Source organism: Bombina bombina, chromosome 6 (assembly GCF_027579735.1).
Source record: "Bombina bombina isolate aBomBom1 chromosome 6, aBomBom1.pri, whole genome shotgun sequence".
Classification (NCBI taxonomy): domain Eukaryota; kingdom Metazoa; phylum Chordata; class Amphibia; order Anura; family Bombinatoridae; genus Bombina; species Bombina bombina.
In genome coordinates, this window is record NC_069504.1 from 917,930,747 (window position 1) to 917,952,304 (window position 21,558).

Genomic DNA, 21,558 nt, shown 5'->3' on the forward strand with positions numbered 1-21,558 from the left:
CGCGTATAGCGGCAGCAACCTTGCAGCAGCCATACCTTAGAGGAGGTCTGGCGCTCCCTAATCTTAAATTTTACAACAGGGCAGCTTTAATCAGATTAGTGATAGATTGGCAACTTAATACAAAGTACTTTCAAGACCCAGCTTTGGAGGCGGCTGTTATTTCTCCACATTCTTTGGCATATCTGCCATACGTACCATTTATTGACCTACCCTCGAGCCTAAAAAAATACTTTATGTATAGGGATGCACTAAGAGCTTGGAAGCTTGCATTTAAATTTCTGGGAAACAGATCACCCACACCTAGATATATTCCACTGATGGGAAATAAGAACTTCCCTGCGGGTGATGAAACAGTTCCCTTTCAGGACTGGAAGTCACGGGGGATCGCATCGGTGGGCGTTCTCTTGGACCCTTTGTCACACACGGCCAGGACTTATCAGGACCTTAAAAGTCAATACCACTTACCAAATTCGCACTTCTATGCATATCTCCAGGTTCGACACAATATTAACACACTAATGGCCCAACAGACTTTTCTATGTCTCCATAACTGGATAGATGATAGTTAAATATGGACTAAAGTAGTGAAACTAAAATGGCACCGGACACCCCCAATGGCTGGGGCACTCACCAACTCCTATGAACAGACGGACGAGAAAACTTTCTTCACCATGCAGTGGGGAATGCGGAAATGGAACAACGGAACGTAGCCATGCCTGAACACAAGGTGAACCATACAGTCCGAACAAGCGTGCCCAACCAAAAAGCTGCGTCACTTCCAAAGGCCTCAATGTTCCAACCAAAAGCCCAGTAAACATCGCACATAAACAGGTTGAATCACATAAAAAATATGATTATAAACCCCCCCCCCTCAGGAGATATTAACCCTTGATTCCAAGATACTAAAAGAGACTCACTGAGACCCTTATACATAGTTAGACCCGCAAGGTGGTAGCCTCTCAGGAAACATTCACATTACAATACATTGCAAATAAAGTAAAATGAAACGAACTTAATGGAATCTATGCCGGGGAACAGGAACACGGCCCTTCAAGTGTGACGGATAGTATCATCGCCTCCGCCATGGACTTGAGAGAAGAAAGCAGGCAGCGAAGCGAAGTTCAACAATGATGATTGCTTGAGGAGCTGTTAATATGAGTCTCCGGACTTTAACTTTCATCCAATCCCTCACTGAGAGACTGACAGGACTACTTAAAACTCCTGTCCCATGCCGAAGAGTACTACCCTCCATAAGAGACAAAAACAAAAATTTTAAATTCTGACACTTCTCTGTCATCCTCCTGGGACGAAAGGCAAAAAATTACTGGGGGATGAGGGGAGTGGGGGGGGGAGTATTTAAGCCTTTGGCTGGGTTGTCTTTGCCTCCTCCTGGTGGCCAGGTTCTTATTTCCCAAAAGTAATGAATGCAGCTGTGGACTCTTTCCATTTAAGAAGAAAAAACGAAATAATCCAAAAAAACAAAGATTATTCCTATTCTAATACCATTTAAAAAACAAACAAAAAAACCACCCCAAAATAAAAAAGCCTAATCTAGAATAAACTACCAAGGGCCCTTAAAAGGGCTTTTTGGGGGGCCCTTCAAAGGGCCTCTTGTAGGGCATTGCCCCAAGTTAAACAGCTCTTTTGCTAAAAAAAACCACAAAAAAACAACACAACCCCTAACACTATACAAACTCCCACCCCCCAAACTACCAAGGGCCCTTAAAAGGGCCTTTTGTAGGGCATTGCCCTAAGTTAAATAGCTCTTTTGCTACTAAAAAAAATCTACCCCATAAAATATACATTACACAAAATAACAAATGATCAGAAATAAATATTCCTATTCTAATAGCCATAAAAAAACACCCCAAAATAAAAACTTAATCTAGAATAAACTACCAATGGCCCGTAAAAGGGCATTTTGTAGGGCATTGCCCTAAAGATAGCAGCTCTTTTAGTGAAAAAAATTACAAAGACCCACTAACAATAAAAAAAACTATCTAAAAAAATCTAAGCTACTCATTGCCCTGAAAAGGGCATTTGTATGGGAATTTTTCTTAAAAGGGCATTTATCTCTTTTACTGCCCAGACCCTAAACTAAAAAAAAAAAACACACCCAAAAAACCCTTAAAAAAGCCTAACATTAACCCCCTGACGATCCACTTACAGTTTTTGAAGTCCCGTTCGAACAATCTTCATCCCGGCTTTGAAGTCCTCATCCATGCGGCGAGAAGTATTCATCCAGGCGGCATCTTCTAACTTGATCCCGGCGGCACGGAGTGGGTCCATCCTGAAGACATCCGTCACGGAGCATCCCCTTCATATGGTCACCGCCATACACTGAATCTTCAATGCAAGGTACGCGATCCAAGATAGCGTCCCTTGCATTCCTATTGGCTGAAAAATTTGAATCAGCCAATAGGAATTAGAGCTGCTAAAATCCTATTGGCTGTTCAAATCAGCCAATATGATTTAAGCAGCTCTAATTCTATTGGATGATGAATCAGCCAATAGAATGAGAGCTGTTTAAATCCTATTGGCTGATTTGAACAGCCAATAGGATTTTAGCAGCTCTCATTCATTCAGGTAAAAGAGCTGTTTAACTTAGGGCAATGCCCTACAAAAGGCCCTTTTAAGGAATAGGGGTTAATAAATTGTATTAGTGGCGGCGATATTGGGAGCGGCAGATTAGGGGTTAAAAAATGTATTCTAGTATTTGCGATGCGGGAGGGCCTCGGTTTAGGGATTAATAGGTAGTTTATGGGTGTTTATTGTACTTTTTAACACATTAGTTATGAGTTTTATGTTACAGATTTGTAGCGTAAAATCTACTGACTTTAGATGGCATTACGGATCTTGTCGTTTTAGAGTGTAACGCTCACTTTTTAGCCTCACTGCAAAACTCGTAATACCAGTGCTGAATCCCATGAATTTTTTTTTTTTTTTTACGAGTGTGGTACTGATGTTGCGTTACAGGCTAAAAGGCTTGTGGTACACCTATATAGACAAGACTTATAATGGCTGCGGTGCTGTTTTAACGCTGAAATGACCATATTATGAACTTGTAATCTAGCTGTAAGATTTGTGTAAATCCAGATCGCATTGTGTTGTACTTGCACAAGAATAAATGCGGCTTTAAAAAGAGCCGAACGGCACAACCTTCTTACGCATTTGGATGCTACCGAAGCATTAAAACGCACATCCCTACCTAATAAAAAATATCTTACCCTTCAGTACAAAGGCATTTGAAAAATGGCAGTTGAACTTAGAAACCGTAGAGAAATGTAAAAAAAGAAGGGAAACGGCCCAGTTGCTAACAGTAACTTCTGTGAGAATTCAGTGCACAAAAACAAAACAAAATTAATGCTTACCTGATCAATTTATTTATTTCTGGATATGGTAAGTCCACAGCTTGAGTAATTACTTTTGGGAATATCACTCTTGGCCAGCAGGAGGAGGCAAAGAGCACCCTTACCCCCTAACCCCAGTCATTCGACCGAAGGGAAATGGAGAAAAAAGGTGTAGAGGTGCCTGAGGTTATAATCAAAAGAACAACTGTCTTAAAATAAAGGGTGGGGCCATGGACTCACCATATCTGGAAATAAATACATGTATCAGGTAAGCATACATTTTGTTTTTCTTTCCTAAAATATGGTGATTCAACGCATTGAGTAATTATTAGTGGGAACCAATACCCAAGCTAGAGGACACGGATAAATAGGGAGGGACAAGACAGGCAGTCTTAAATAGAAGGCACCACCTCTTGAAGACATACAAAAACAGGTAAAAAAAAAAATGTCCTGAAGGGGCACCACCACTTGAAGAACCTTTCTCCAAAAAGAAGCCTCAGCCAAGGCAAAAATATCAAAATTTGGAAAAAGTATGTAGAGAAGACCAAGTAGCAGCCTTGCAAATTTGTTCCACAGAAGCTTCATTTTTAAAAGTCCAAGAAGAAGAAACCGCTCTTGTGAAATGAGCCGTAATTCTCTCAGGAGGCTGCTGTCCAGCAGTCTCATAAACCAAACAAATTATACTTTGTAACCAAAAAGAAAGAGTAGTAGCAGTAGCTTTCTGACCTTTACGTTTCCCAGAGAAACAGACAAAGAGGGCAGAGGACTGGCGAAAATCCTTAGTCGCCTGTAAGTAGAATTTAAGAGCATGTACAACATCCAAATTGTGTAACAAACGTTCTTTGGAAGAAGGAGGATTAGGACACAGAGAGGGAACAACAATTTCCTGATTGATATATCTATTAGAAACAACCTTAGGAAGGAAACCTAACTTAGTACGAAGAACTGCCTTATCGGCATGAAAAATAAGATAAGGGGAATCACACTGCATAGCTGAGAGTTCTGAGACTCTTCAAGCAGAAGAGATAGCAACAAGAAACAAAACCTTCCAAGATAACAACTTAATGTCTATGGAATGCAACGGCTCAATCGGAGCCAGCTGTAAAACTTTAAGAACAAGGTTAAGGCTTCAAGGAGGAACAATAGACTTAAAGACAGGCCTGATTTTGACCAAGGCCTGACAAAAAGATTGCACATCTGGCACATCCGCCAAACGTTTATGTAGTAAAACTGATAAAGCAGAAATGTGACCCATCGGGGTACTGACTGACAATCCCTTCTCCAGGCCTTCGTGAAGTAAAGATAAAATTCTAGGAATTCTAATTCTACTCCAAGAGTAGCCCTTGGAATCACACCAATAAAGATATTTACGCCATATCTTATGGTAAATCTTTCTAGTAACAGGCTTGCAAGCCTGAATCATGGTCTCAATGACCACGCTTAGACAGAATTAAGCGTTCAATCTCCAAGCAGTCAGCTTCAGAGAAACGAGATTTGGATGAAGGAAGGGACCCTGAATCAGGAGGTCCTTCCTCAGAGGTAGTCTCCAAGGTGGGAGAGATGACATCTCCCCTAGGTCTGCAAACCAGATCCTGCGGGGCTATTAGAATCACCAACGCCCTCTCCTGTTTGATATGAGCAATGACTCGTGAAAGAAGAGCAAATGGAGGAAACAGGTATGCCAACCTGAAAACACAAGGAACCGCCATAGCATCTATCAGCCTGCAGATCTCTTGACCTTGAACCGTACCTTGGAAGCTTGGCGTTCTGATGGGACGCCATCAGCTCTAACTCCGGCACCCCCCATTTGAGGACTAAGCTGGAAAACACCTCCGGATGGATTTCCCACTCCCCGGGATGAAAAGACTGTCTGCTCAGAAAATCCACTTCAGTTGTCTACTCCTGGAATGTGGATGGCAGATAGACAGCAATTGTGGGTCTCTGCCCACTGAAGAATCCGAGTAACCTCCTACATGGCTAAGGAACTCCAAATTCCTCTCTGGTGATTGATGTAAGCCACAGAGGTTATGTTATCTGACTGGAACCTGATAAACTAGGCTGAGGACAACTGAGGCCAAGCCAATAAAACATTGTAAATTGCCCTCAACTCCAAGATGTTGATTGGAAGAGCAAACTCCTCCCGAGTCCAAAAAACCTGAGCTTTTAACGAGTTCCAGACTGCTCCCCAGCCCAGCAGGCTGGCATCTGTGGTCACGACTCACCCACGAAGGTCTCCGAAAGCATGTGCCCTGAGAGAGATGTTCCTGAGAAATCCACCATGGGAGAGAGTCCGTTGATGACTGATCTAACTCTATTCTCTGAGATAGATCTGCATGGTCGCCATTCCATTGTCTGAGCATGCACAACTGGAGAGCTCTCGAATGGACTCAAGCAAAAGGAATGATGTCCATGGAAGCCACCATCAGACCGATTACCTCCATACATTGAGCCACTGAAGGATAAGCAGTAGCCTGAAGAGAGAGGGAAGAGGAAATGATTTTGTTTTTCCTGACTTCTGACAGAAAAATCTTCATCAATAGAGAATCTATTATGGTCCCTAAGAACACTACTCTTGTAGCAGGGGAAAAAAAGATTTTTTCCAGATTCACATTCCATCCGTGGGAACGAAGAAAAGACAACAATATCTCTGTGTGCGATTTTGCATGTTGAAAAGATGGCGCCTGAACCAATATGTCATCCAGGTAGGGTGCCACAGCAATTTCACGAGAACGGATCACTGCCAAAAGAGTCCCCAGAACCTTTGAAAAAATTCTGGGAGCCGTGGCTAGACCAAATGGAAGGGCCATGAACAGGAAATGTTTGTCTAGAAAGGCAAATCTCAGGAATCTGTGATGGTCCCTGTGAATAGGAACATGAAGATACACATCCTTTAGGTCTATGGTTGTCATGAACTGACACTCTTGTACTAAAAGAAGAATAAAGCATATAGTCTCCATCTTGAAGGATGGAACTTTGAGAAACTTGTTTAGACACTCTAGAATGGGACGGAAAGTTCCCTCTTTTTTGGGAACCACAAATAGGTTGGTATAATGATACAACTTTAAATGTGGAACACAACTGCAGGTTAAATTGATAGATTGTTTTCACTAATGTAGCGGATCCACTATGGGAAGAGGAGATCCTTTCTTTATCAGTGATATTAATATTTTCTTAATACCGTATAATTGTTACACAGTAATTGGTTGAGAGAAAGAGATGACTCTAACTCTCTTAGTACTGAATTGCAATGAGAGAGGTTATGACTAAAGGTACCAGGTTTTGAGCACAGGTTAACTTCCCAGCAAGAACTAAAGGAAAGCCTCTTATTAGATAGAACACAGTTCCTCTGCTGTTGGTTCAATCACAGTTACTTCGTAGTAATTTGCAGAGAAATTGGAGACACAAATTAATCCCAGAGTGTTTGAAAATGCAAGCAGTCAGTGCCGTGTAACAAGCAAACAGTGATACAATAACAAATGTGTCAAGAAGAGTTCCGGCATATGTATCATATCAAGTGGTTACATGCAAATAACAGATCCCAATGGTACCTGAATGTCCAATGCAATTGTATACTGCTCCGATTCTATGCGAGCTTCCCTGATCGACAACCACGGCAATGTGTCCGGGAGAACCGGAAGTGACGTGACGTCAGTCCGGTATAGCAGTTCTTGAATCTTAACGGGTAAGTGAAATAACAAAGCAAGTTGTTAGTGGAAGTCCCGAATTTACCTGCAGTCAGAATGTCACAAAGGTAAACAGTAGCCGACAGTCAAATAAAGCAGCTTAGCAATTAGCGATTCACGGCAGCTTGCAATTCAAAATGGAAGAGAGACCACTGTAATCCTTTTGGGAAGTTTGTTGAAGTGTTTGGCTAGGTTTCCAGAATACTGAGCAAGGTGTGTTGAGAGAGCACCTGTTTTAAAGGAGGTGTAACCAATCAGCAGCAGCAAGAAGAATAATCCTTAAAGAGACTGTGAAAAACCCTGACAGTTGGAGTAGAACCAGAGACCCTTTTTCTGCACATGAACTGGAACCATCACTCCCAGGGAGGAAAGATGTTGTATATATTTCAAGAACGCCTCTCTCTTTATCTGGTCTGCAGATAATCTTGAGAGAAGTAATCTGCCTCTGGGAGGAAAAGTTTTGAATTTCAATTTGTAACCCTGGGATACTATGTCAACAGTCCAGGGAACTAGGAGATCTTGTATCCAGGCTTGAGAGAACTGAGAAAGTCTGCCCCCCACCTGATCTGATCCCGGATCAGGGACAAACTCTTCATGCTGATTTGGAATCAGCTGCAGGTTTCTTTGATTGTTTCCCCTTGTTCCAGAAGACTTGGATTGTTCCTGCTTGGTAGAAGAAGGGGAAGGCTTTCCTCTGAAGTTACAAAAGGAACACAAATTACTCTGACGTCCTTTAGGCCTATTCTTCTTATCTTGAGGTAGAAAAGACCCATTTCCACCCGTAATATCAGAGATAATTTCTGCCAAACCGGATCCAAACAAGGTTTTGCCCACTTTAGAGGAAACGTCCGCAGACCAGGATTTCAACCATAACGCCCTGTGGGGCTAGGACAGGGAAACTAGAAGTTTTAGCTCCCAGTCTAACAACCTGTACAATGGCATCTGCAATAAAGGAATTGCCCAACTTAAGAGCTTTAATCCTATCTTGAAGGAAGTCTCTAAATGAAGAGAATCAGACAAGGCATCGAACCAATAAGATGCCGCACTAGTCACGGTGGCAATACACACCGCAGGTTGCCATTGGAGATCTTGATGAACATAAATCTTTTTCAAATAAGCCTCTAGCTTCTTGTCCATCGGATCCTCAAAATAGCAGCTATCCTCAATAGGAATAGTGGTTCTCTTAGCCAGAGTAGAAATGGCACCTTCAACTTTGGGTACAGTATACCAAGGGTCTTTAATGGAGTCCTCAACAGGAAACATTTTCTTAAAAATGAGAGATGGGGAAAAAGACATCCCTGGTTTCTCCCATTCCTGTGAGATAATCTCCCTAGCATGGTCCAGCACAGGAAAAATCTCCGAAGTGGAAGGTTCATCAAAGAAACTATTAAGTTTACTAGATTTCTTAGGAGTGACAATGACAGGGGTATCAGAGTCATCTAAAGTAGCTAAAACCTCCTTTAACAATACACAAATGTGTTCAAGCCTAAATCTGAAGGATACCACCTCAGTCTCAGAAGAAGGAATTATACTGTCTGAATCTGAGATTTCACCCTCAGAAAGTCCCAATGTATCGTCCTCATCAGACTTATGAGAAAGGGCAACTTGGGAAGCAAAACTGAGGACAGGCATCTTACTTTCTAAATTTCAAGATTTCCTCTTGCGTTTTCCCTGTAATCTGGGAATGGCAGCTAATGTCGCAGATACCGCTGAAGATACCTGGGCAGCAATTTCTGCTTTTAAATAAAGTCCACTAGGAGTTATAGAGGAACCGCAGGGCACTGCATGTGACACTATTGATGCTTGGGACATAGCAGGAGAAAGCTGAGGTATTATTTTAACAGTATCATCCTGACAGACATTAGGCTAAAAAAATGTACCTTAATTTTGCAAGGTTTTCTTGACACATGAAGAACAAAATTGCATAGGAGCTGCAATTTGTGCATCTAAACACAATAAGTATTAATTAATGAGAGCAGGCTCTTGCTCCATATCATACATGTCGTGAAACAGTAAATAAACGTGTACAGATAAGTTTAAACAATTTTAATATTCAATTAAAATAAGCCAAGGAAAAAATACACTTTTTATCCCAAATTTGGATCGATCCCCAGCTAAAATTATGTTAAGAAAAAACATTTACTAAACATCAAATAAACTTCTAAAATACCCCTCAGGCAACACCACATCTCAATTACTGAGGTGCCTTAACGCTACCAATTAAGACCGGATCACCCAGAAATGGAGAAAAAATACTTTTTCCTCAAATGTTATAAAGTAAAGTCGATCATGTGACAGCAACTGCCGAGCTCAAATTACTGCTGCGACACAGAGAGGCACTACTTCCTGGTACACTGAGTACCAGAAATAACCATTTTTTCAAACCAAATAGTTTAAAATGTTGCATCGTTTTATTTTAAAGCAAAAGGGAAATGAACAAGCTGCTGAAACAGAAAATTCAGCCTTACTTTCAGTTTAAACCTGTATTGTTTTATCAAGTAAATATGTCAGAAAATAAAGCCTAATAAAAACATTTTACCCTTTCTTTTTAAAAGAGTTTAAATGTTAGTCTCACACATGCTACAGTGCCTGCTTCATGCCCCAGTGTAACCCATACAATAGGATTATCTATGTCCCAATAAAAAACAGTGTCTTTTAATTTGTTAAGTGCATGGTCTCCCCAAATAGAAGAAAAAACACTTACCTGCTCCTCTGTCCGGCATGTAAACAGTTACAAGGTATTACAGGACACAGTTCCTCACAGAGACCTTTGAAAAAGAAAGAACAGAGTAGCCAACTCTGGCTTTCTAAACTAGTGCAGCAATTGTTAGGAAAACGCAGTAAGTACCTCTTTACAAGTTCCTAACTGCTTTAAAGACACAGCTACCCTGCAAGGAACGACGTAGAATACGGCTATACCCCAAAACTTGCTTGTAGATGAAATAAAAAAATTTCTTCAGACACCTAAACTTCACCTTCTCCATGCACCGAAGGCAAAGAGAATGACTGAGGGTTGTGGGTAAGGAAGTGATACTAAACAGTTTAACTGTGGTGCTCTTTGCCTCCTCCTGCTGACCAGGATTGATATTCCCAACAGTAATTACTCAAGCCATGGACTCACCATATCATACAAAGAGACTCCACCTCACATTGCCAAACAGTTAAATCTCCTTTACTGTGTATATAACAGAGGGTATAAGGTTGCATTGAGAAGAAAGTCACAGGTGTATAAGCTGAATAGAAATAGCAGCTATTATTACATAATAAAGTTTTCATAATTACTAGAATAAGTAGAAAAAAAGTCTATGTAATAAAGGTGGAATTAGTCTGTTACATGTGTATGTCCTCTGGCTATGATGTACCTCAAAATTGGTGTACCTACTAATAACCTGTGGGCAATGTGAGTGCAAGAAATGGCAGCACTTACCTCAGATGCAGCCAATCTACCGTGCATAGTGGCTGTAGTAAAAAAAACTGCATCCAGTAGAGAGCATATCCAGTGCTTTTTACGTCACAGCAGATGATCTATGTAAGGAGTATATGGACTACCCAACAGGAGGAGGCTAGGGGATCGGTCCCTGTGGCACATGTTGCAGTCTTGCGACTAATTCCTTCAATAAGAGTGATTATATCACCCAATAATCGAATCTCCCCCCTCTCTCTCTCTGTAGCAGTTCTCTGAGAGGAAAATGGGCCTCAAATTAGTCTGAGGATCCCATCAATTCTTCACCTTCCTCCTAAGCAGGCAAAGAAAAGACTAAAATACCAGAGCGGTGGAAGTGATTAAGTGTTCTTAGAGCTTTGAAAATCTTTGTCTCCTCCTAGTGGCCAGGAGTTAAATCCCAGGAGGAATGGCTTGTGGACTCTCACCACCTTATGAAAGAAATAAACGCATATAGAATGCATACAAGTTAAATTAATTAATTTATATCAGCTACTCTCAATTTTTAGTTATATTTAGGGAGTGAGACTGCAAAGAGAGTAGTACTGGCCAGAAAGATCCCAAGAATGTTCGCCAGTAGCATTCCTGGCTACTCCCTCTTTTTATTGTTACATGCAATGGCACTTATCCTGCTTTGTATACAATTCTCTTAAACCTCCCTAATCATGTGCAGGGCTATAAGCAACACATCTTGTGTGCATCAAAGCAGTAGTATGGGCAGGGTTCTACCTTGTGTTATAACGGTGCAAACTGCTAGCATTAAATGGAGAAAGGAGCATAAGTCTGATGGGCATATCACTGGCATTAGGTTACTGTAGTGCATGTGTCTGGTCTGTAGTAGGATGGGGTATATTTCTAGCATAAAGTGGTGCAGGTTATATGTTGTGGGTACTATAATTCATGCTGGTGGTGTCCCTAGAGCAGCAAAATTTGCACTATGCATATCTATAGAATGTACATTCATTACTATGACCACAAAACCTTAACTTGATTTCTCAATATTTACTTACCAAGTGCAGTAAGCCCTTCTGATATTGACGTGAGAATATACATTAGCACATGTGGCTCTAAACTGGTGATAAAACTCATGTGATCTTGTGTTAGAGATTCCAGTAGAGGGTAATAGGATTGGCTCAATTTGCGGTATTGCTACAAAACAAAAATGTCAGATAAAAGTATAACCATTGTATCACTAGATATAAGCTAAAACTATGAAGAATAATGAGGATGTAGGTTTTGACCTATAAAATAATAGATTAGAACTTACCAATAAATAAAAAAATTTTTTTACAAATTTTACATACATTAAACCAGTGATTTTTAACCGTTTTTTTTGCCGTGGCACACTTTTTTACATTAAAAAATCCTGTGGCACACCAACATCCCAAAATTTTTAAAAAATCACACATTGTAGCCTAATACAGCATATATATATATAAACACATACACACAAACACACACATACTGTATGTATTGTGCTGTTATGCCATGCCTCCTACAAACTACCCCTGCACTGGGAGTAAAAAACAAGCAAAGTTTAAAAAATATGTCACACTGTTGTCAGTCTGCCGTGGCACACCTGAGGATCTCTCACAGCACACTGGTTGAAAAACACTGCATTAAACTATATAATTATTGTTGCCTCTGAATACAGAATTAGGTAGAAATAACCTACAGATATCTAGGGAGGCGATACACCTGTTTACATTTTGAATATTAAAGATTGATCAGTCACTATAAAATTGGTTTTATCTCACAGCTGGCCCATGTGAAAAGCAATGATGGCAACTACTATGTCAGAGTTTTCTGCCATTTGTTGTTTGTACCAATACAAATATAGTGAACTGGTAGAATTTAATGAAAATATGCAAGATATCCAGTGTTGCATAACAGTTCCACTGTAGCTTTATGAACAGGAATCTGCAAGCTCCCAAGTGTAATGTGATTGGACCATAAAAAATTACCTTTTCCTAAGTTTAAAACCAATCAGGATCACAGCGTAAATTCAACTAGTTAACAAAACTTTGACAGCTTCTAAATAATATCTTGGAGATCTGACAATAAAATGCAACTGTAGATAAAAAAATGTATTGTACCTAGGATATAAACTTAAATTGAATAACCACAATTTCAGTATTAATATTTTAAGATCAATGAATTTTTAGAAAAAAAATGAAAGGAGGGGTTTTGAAAATGGCTTAGATGCAAAAGGAAAAAAAAGGGGTTAGTTCAGAGCATGTAATCGAAAAAGTTCACAATTTAAGGCACTTGTGCAAAGGTTCACAAGAGTGATGTTAAGAACCAAGTTTGGATCACAAAGAGGAAGGGCTTATAAAGAACAAATTCTTCCACCAAAAAAAGGCCGAAAGTATGTCACAGTATCAAAATGAAAGTGTTGGATAAGAAGGTAAAATGTATATACAGGTAGTCTCCAGGTCTCTAACATCTGAAACATCTAAATAACCTTGGGTGAGTGACAAGTTGTCAGTTCTGCTGTGCATGAACAAGGCTGTTGACCAAAAAAAAGGAATCATAAATATTCTCAACCAAACATCCTTGCATATGTGGTTAACCTAAAGATGGAGACATTTTATTAATCACTTAAATTAATGTACACATGAAAGTAAGAATCAGACTGGTATACTAAAGTAAAGTTCTCTTCTGTGAAAGGCATAAGTGGGATTAAAAGACTGACACCCTTGTTGGGTACCAGCCCATTGGGCATGCTAATGAGCTGTGTCAATTTCCAGTTGAGCACCTTTATTTTATATATAAATTTTGCATGTAAATAACCCTTAGGAATTTTATCTCCCTAAGGGTAATGAGATAAACCAGATATGAACATCAAGCTCATTTTCCCTTAGAGAAACATAGCAGCCTCACTACTGATGACACCGATATAGGCCAAAACGTAAGTCTGGTGTTAGGTGTACAAATCCTTTGTTCAAAAAGGAATTACCTGGTATTTTGGGTCTGAACTGTCCTTATGGATGGATTAGACTGATAATACTGTAGGAAAGTTCTCTTCAAGCAAAGGTGCAAGTGGAACAAGAGAGGCTGAACGTTGGATGGGAACCATCTCATAGGCCATACTACTGAGCTCTGTCCATCTCCAATTGAGCACCTCTGTTTTCTATTTTATGTGTATCCTTCAGATCATCATCTAATCTATCATGGTCATAAACTGCTGCAGATCTAGGAATCTGATGGCAGGCTAAAGAGAATTTATCTTGAAATAAGGAACCTTCACAGATATTATTAGACTTTCAAGAAACTCAACCTCTTATTTGTAAAATTAAAATTCTGCATCAAAAATACTGCCCCTGTAACTGTCTGGTAACAGAACAATTTACTCCCAGTACTAAAAGATGCTAAAACACTATGCAAAATGTCCTCCTTCTTACCAAGTCTTGAGAAACTTGAGGAAAAAAAAATGAACCTTGGACATGGAAGACTGAAAAAAAATATGTTATGCTTACCTGATATTTTTTTTTTCCAGGCATGGAGAGTCCACAAATTCATTCTAATTACTAGTGGGAATTCAACTCCTGGAAACCAGGAGAAGGCAAAGAAAACCACAGCAAAGCTTTAAGTATCCATCCCACTTCCCATAACCCCCAGTCATTCAGCCCAGGGAATACAGAAAGAGAAGAGGACACAAAGGGTATAGAGGTGCCTGAAGATTAGAAAAAACAAAAATAATAAGCCGTCTTAAAAATAATAAGCCAGGAAAGAAAATAATTTATCAGGTAAGCATAAATTTTGTTTTCTCTCCAATGGCATGGAGAGACCACAAATTCATTGTAATTACTAGTGGGAACCAATACCCAAGCTAGAGGACACAGAATGGACAGGGAGGGAGAAACAAGACAGGCGGATCTAAACTGAGGGCACCACCGCTTGAAGAACCTTTCTCCCAATGGAAGCCTCAGCTGAGGCAAAAACATTGAATTTGTAAAATTTTAAAAATGTATGTAACAAGGACCAAGTGGCCGCCTTGCAAATTTGTTCCACAGAAGCCTCATTTTTAAAGGCCTAGGAAGAAGAAACAACCCTAGTTGAATGATCAGTAATCCTCTCAGGATGTTGTCCAGATGTCTCATAAGCCAACCAAATGACACTCTCCAACCAAAAGGAAAGAGTAGTTGACATGGCCTTCTGACACTTACGTATGCCAGCAAATACTACAAAAAGGGCAGAAGATTGACGAAATTCCTTAGTAGCTTGAAGATAGAATTTTAGAGAACGAACCACATCCAGGTTGTGCAATAGCCGTTCTTTCTGAGAAGAAGCCTGAGGATTCAAAGAAGGAACAACAATTTCCCGATTGATATTGTGGTCCGAAACCATCTTAGAAAGAAATTCCAATTTGGTATGAAGGACTGCCTTATCCGCATGGAAAATAAGATAAGGGGGATCACACTGAAGAGACGAAAGTTCTGAGACTCTACGAGCAGAAGAAATAGCTAGTAAAAAACAAAAATTTCCAAGACAACAATATAATATCAATAGAATGCATAGAATAAAACAGAGCCTGCTGCAGAACCGGAAGAACAAGGTTAAAGCTCCAAGGAGGAGAAACAGGTTTGAACACAGGCCTGATTCTGACCAGGGCCTGAACAAAATCCTGAACATCTGGTAAGTCGGCCAAACGTTTATGTAACAGAACAGAAAGGGCAGAGCTGACGGATAAACCCTTTTCCAGACCCTCCTGGAGAAAAGACAAAATACAGGGTACTCTCACTTTATGCCAAGGAAAACCCAGAGTTTTGTACAAGTAAAGGTATGTGCGCCAAACCTTATGATAAATTTTGCACATAACCAGCGTACAAGCCTAGATTAAGGTATTAATATCTTTTCAGAAAAACCTAATCGACAAAACTAGGCGTTCAATCTCCATGCAGTCAGCTTCAGAGAATCTAGATTTGGATGTAGAAAAGAACCCTGAAGTAGAAGGTCCTACCTCAGCTGTAATTTCCACGGGGGAGAGGACGACATCTTCACCAGGTCTGCAAACTAAATTCTGTAGGGCCAAGCTGGAGCAATCAGAATCACCGAAGCCTGCTCCTGTCACCCGAGGAAGGAGGGAAAACGATGGGAACAGGTAAATCTGACTGAAATCCCATGGAACCGCTAGAGGGTCCACCAGAACTGCATGCGGATCCCTTGATCTGGATCCGTATCTGGGAAACTTGGCGTTTAGATGAGACACCATTATGTCCAACTTCGGAACCCCCTACCTGAGGGTTATCATTGAGAATACCTCCAGATGAAGAGCCCACTCCCCTGGGTGAAACGTCTGCCTGATCAGGTAATCTGCTTCCCAGCTGTCCACACCTGTGATGTGAATTGCAGAAATATGACAGGTGTGAGACTCCGCCCACCGAAGAATGCGAGACATCTTCTTCATAGCTAAGGAACTGCTTGTTCCTCCCTGATGTGATGTTGTCCGATTGAAATCTGATAAACCGGACAGAACTCAGGTGAGGCCAAGCTATCAGGGCATTGAAGATTGCTCTCAATTCTAAGTTATTTATTGGAAGGACAGATTTCGCCTGAGTCCAGGTTCCTTTAGCTCTTAAGGGACCACAAACTGCTCCCCAGCCGGAAAGGCTGGCATCCGTAGTCACAATCTCCCAGGATGGTCTCAAGAAGCATGTGCCTTGGGACAGATGGTCCTGAGAAAGCCACCAGGATAGTGAGTCTCTCGTCAGGTTGTCCAGGACTATCCTCTAAAAGAGGTCCGAGTGGTCTCCATTTCATTGTCTGAGTATGCATAACTGTAGAGGTCTCAGATGGAAAAGAGCAAAAGGAATAATGTCCAGAGAGGCTACCATGAGACCAATTACTTCCATAAACTGTGCCACTGAGGGTTGGACAGATGTCTGAAGAGAAAGACAAGCAGAAAGAAGTTTGGATTTTCTGACTTCCGTTAAGAAAATCTTCATCAAGATGGAGTCTATGATCGTCCTGAAAAAACAGACCCTGGTATTTGGCACCAAGGAACTCTTGACCAGATTCACCTTCAACTCGTGAGAGAGGAGAATATACAACAGAGAGCCCGTATGAAATCTTGCTAAATGAAAAGAGGGCGCTTGAAGCAAGATAGCGCAATTCCTTGAGATCTGGCCACTGCCAAAAGAGCCCCTAGAACCTTCATAAATATTTGGGGAGCAGTGGCTAGGCCAAAAGGCAGGAATACAAATTAGAAGTGTTTGTCCAGGGAGACAAACCTTAGGAACTGAAAAAGATCCTTGTAGATTGGAACATGGAGGTAAGCATCTTTCAGGTCGATGATGGTCATGTACTGACCCTTCTGAACTAAAGGGAGAATAAAACGAATAGCCTCCATTTTGAAGGACGGAACCCTGAGAAATTTGTTGAGGCACTTCAGGTCTAGAATAGGTCGAAAGGTTCCCTCCTTTTTGGGGACCACAAACAGGTTGGAATAGAATCCTTAACCCTGTTCTGCCAGAGTAAGATGAACGATCACTCCTAGAGAAGTGAGATCCCTGACGTAGTTTAAGAATACCTCTCTTTTTTCATGGTTTGCTGATAATCTTGAAAGGAGAAATCTGGCTCTCAGAGGATGAGATTTGAAACCTATCTTGTATCCCTGAGAAACTACCTCCACCGCCCAAGGATCAGAAACATCGCAAATCCAAGCCTCCTGAAAAAATGAAAGTCTGCCCCCTACTTGATCCATACTCGGATCAGGGGCAAACCCTTCATGTTGATTTGTTCTTGGAGGAAGGCTTCTTGGACTATTTGCCCTTATTCCAAGGTTGGTTGGATCTCCAGTAGGTCTTGTTCTGAGCAGGTTTGGAAGGAGAAGAGAGCTTCTCTCCCTTGAAATTGTTAAAGGAACGAAAATTAGAAGTCTGGTGACCCTAAGGTCTAAACTTCTTATCCTGGGGCAGAAAGGTTCCCTTTACACCCATGACCGTGGAGATGATGTCAGCCAGGCCGGGACCAAACAAGGTCTTCCCCATGGAAGATACAGAAGTCTAGACTTGGAAACCATGTCTGCCGACCAAGACTTTAGCCACAAAGCTTTGCAAGATAGAATAGCAAGACCAGAAGTCTTTGCACTCAGATGTACTACCTGCATACTGGCATCACACATGAAGGTATTAGCCAATTTTGAAGCCTTGATCCTGTCTTGGATCTCCTACACAGTAGTCTCCTCCAAAATTATTTCATAGTCGTACCAATATGAGGCTGCGCCCGCGACCAATACCATTCTAGCAACTGGCTGTGAAAGCAGCCCTTGGTGAAAAAAAATCTTTCTTAAGTTCCCCTCCAGATTCCTATCCATAGGGTCCTTGAAAGAAGTACTATCCTCTAGAGGAATCGTAATTCTCTTAGCTAATGTGGATATAGATCGATCCACCCTAGGAACAGTTCGCCAAAGTTCCCTGATGGAATCTGCAACAGGAAACATTTTCTTAAAAACAGGAAATGAAGTAAAGGGAACACCCAGTTTCTCCCATACCTGCAAAATAATGTCCGACATATGATCTGGAACAGGAAATTCCTCCACAGATCTAGGTTTAACATCAAAAACTCTATTATGTTTATTGACCTGAGGTGTCTCAGCGACTGTAGTTTCCGAATCCTCCAAAGTAGCCAAAACCTCCTTAAGTAGTACACGGAGATGCTCAAGCTTAAATCTAAAACTAACCTCCTCTGAAACTGCAGTACTAACCACGGCAGAATCTGTATCAGAAATGTCACCCTCAGAGGCTGCTTAAGAATGGTCATCCTCTGATAATTGAGATAAAGGCAGCTGTGGCATTATCAGACATTCCTGACTTAGCGGAAACATGCTTAGATTTTCCTTTCCTCTTACCTGATATAGGTAAGGCAGTCAGGGCTGCAGACAACACAGATGCAAGCTGCGCTGCAAATCTCCTGGTAAAAATACTCCAGACACTGACAGAGCTGAACCGCAGGGCACTGCTTGTGTAACTGCTGAGGACCGGGACACCTGAGGAGAAAGCTGAGGCATGTCAGAGGCAACAATATCCTGAGAGGCAGAGGGCTCTGTGGGGATTACATTTTTTGTAAAAGAAGACCCTTTATTTTTAGATTTTAACATATTTGTTACACACGTGGAGCAAAATTGTACAAGAGGTATCACTTGAGCCTCTAGATAATATAAGCATTTTTCTATAGTAATTGAAAAAAATATTGTTAGACTCCATTATGACCTAAGGGTATATTTGGTCCCAAATAATAAAATTAATTATTGTATAAAGCTACAGAAAAAAAAATACTGCTAGATTACGAGTTCTGCGTTAGCTTTAAAAAGCAGCGTTGAGAGGTCCCAACGCTGCTTTTTACCTAACGCTGGTATTACGAGTCTGACAGGTAGAGGCTCACCGCTCACTTTTCTTCCGTGACTCGAGGCTACCGCAAATCCCCTTACGTCAATTGCGTATCCTATCTTTTAAATGGGATTTACCTAACGCTGGTATTACAAGTCTTGGAAGAAGTGAGCGGTAGACCCTCTCCTGTCAAGACTTCTACCGCATATAAAAGTCAGTAGTTAAGAGTTTTATGGGCTAACGCCGGAACATAAAACTCTTAACTAAAGTGCTACAATGTACACTAACACCCATAAACTACCTATTAACCCCTAAACCGAGGCCCCCCCACATTGCAAAAACTAAAATAAATATTTTAAACCCCTAATCTGATAGCCAACACACTCCACACCGTGCACTACGGAGCCTGTAGCCATAAGATCCGCTTCAGGCGGAAGAAAGAGCCGCACAGTCATCACGTGACCGCAACCAAAAGGAATGTGCGACTGCTGGGGGAAAAGCGCGCAAAAACATTGCCCTAAGCAAAAAGTTTTTAGTGCTTTGAAAAGAAACTAACACCTCATAAACAGATCCTTATAGCCCAACATGATGAATAAAAAATAAATGTCCCTCAATACTACTCCCTCTCACTGACAGCCTCACATAGAAGTGTGTATAGTCAGTGCCCACACATTAGAAAAAGACTCCTTGATTTTACTGCCCACAACAAATCCCCACCTTGAAGAGATTTATTTCTGTCCCCATCTCCATATATAAAAGGAGGAATTAACCCCCAAAATGCTAGAGCCTTCTCATCTAGAAGGGAATAAGCACTTACCTTTGGAGATTCAGCTGCAGGGCAGAAACAGCATCTCAGGTCTGACAGATCCAGACAACTTCTGACAGTGACCTGAAGAGAAAGGAAAAGCAGAGAATCCAACCCTGGTTTTCCATATAGAGGTTAGCTTAATTTGTTGGAGGAAAAGCAAGGACTGCCCTGCCGACATGCAACAGCTAATAGCCACCACAACTCTTACTCAAGAGGATTACATGGACACAGCAATACCCCAAATCCTTGCTTGCAGGGAAACTACCCATTAAAGGATAAAACTTAATTTTCTTCAGAGCACCAGGCGGGCACGGGGGGAGGCAGGCGGGTGTGTGTGCACGCGGCGGGAGTGGGTGGGAACCACTACACTATGGAAAATTGTGTTATATTAAGTGGGAGAAAGGGGGGTGGGAATTCGGAATCTAAAAGATCTAAGGGATCTGGGAGGGGTGGGGGGTTGGTCTTTGGGGGGAAGCTACACTACAGAAAAAAAGTAAAAAAATATAAAAAACCCAATTTTATTGTAAACTGGGTACTGGCAGACAGCTGGCAGTACCCAACCAAGATGGCTCCCAATAAGGTAGAGGGGGAGGGTTAGAGAGCTGTTTGTGGGGGGATCCTACACAGCAAAATAATAATAATAAAAAAAAACTTTTATTTTAGTACTGGCAGACTTTCTGCCAGTACTTAAAATGGCGGGACATTTGTGGGGTGGGGGAGGGAAGAGAGCTGTTTGGGAGGGATCAGGGGGTGTGATGTGTCAGGTGGGAGGCTGATCTCTACACTAAAGCTAAAATTAACCCTGCAAGTTCCCTACAAGCTACCTAATTAACCCTTTCACTGCTACACATAATACACGTATGATGCGCAGCGGCATTTAGCAGCCTTCTAATTACAAAAAAGCAACGCCAAAGCCATATATGTCTTTCTGAACAAAGGGGATCCCAGAGAAGCATTTACAACCATTTGTGCCATAATTGCACAAGCTGTTTGTAAATAATTTCAGTGAGAAACCTAAAGTTTGTGAAAAAGTGAACGATTTTTTTTATTTGATCGCATTTTGCGGTGAAATGGTGGCATGAAATATACCAAAATGGGCCTAGCTCAATACTTTGGGTTGTCAACTACACTACACTAAAGCTAAAATTAACTCTAGAAGCTCCCTAATTAACCTCTTCACTGTTGGGCATAATACACATGAGGTGCGCAGCGGCATTTAGCGGCCTTCTAATTACCAAAAAGCAATGCCAAAGCCATATTTGTCTGGTATTTCTGAACAAAGGGGATCCCAGAGAAGCATTTACAACCATTTGTGCCATAATTGCACAAGCTGTTTGTAAATAATTTCAGTGAGAAACCTAAAATTGTGAAAAATTTAACGTTTTTTTTTTTATTTGATCGCATTTGGCGGTGAAACGGTGGCATGAAATATACCAAGATGGGCCTAGATCAATACTTAGGGTTGTCTACTACACTCCACTTAAGCTAAAAATAAACCTTGAAGCTCCCTACATGCTCCCTAATTAACCCCTTCACTGCTGGGCATAATACACGTGTGGTGCACAGTGGCATTTAGCGGCCTTCTAATTACCAAAAAGCAACGCCAAAACCATATAGGTCTGCTATTTCTGCACCAAAGGGTTCCCAGAGAAGCATTTACAACCATTTATGCCATAATTGCACAAGTTGTTTGTAAATATTTTCAGTGAGAAACCTAAAGTTTGTGAAAAAATTTGTGAAAAAGTGAACAATTTATTTTATTTGATCACATTTGGCGGTGAAATGGTGGCATGAAATATACCAAAATGGGCCTAGATCAATACTTTGGGATGTCTTCTAAAAAAAATATATATAAATGTCAAGGGATATTCAGGGATTCCTGAAAGATATCAGTGTTCCAATGTAACTATCGCTAATTTTGAAAAAAACATAATTTATGCTTACC

At 41.0% G+C, this 21,558-nt stretch overlaps 1 protein-coding gene across 1 annotated transcript in view; it reads right to left on the reverse strand.

Annotated features, from left to right (window-relative positions):
• RANBP17 (RAN binding protein 17) overlaps positions 1–21,558 on the reverse strand; it is a 1,312,934-nt gene that overhangs the window by 210,345 nt on the left and 1,081,031 nt on the right. Inside the window, exon 24 of the mRNA XM_053718559.1 lies at positions 11,486–11,624. Coding sequence (XP_053574534.1) covers positions 11,486–11,624 — 139 coding nt within the window. The remainder of the gene's footprint in view (positions 1–11,485; positions 11,625–21,558) is intronic.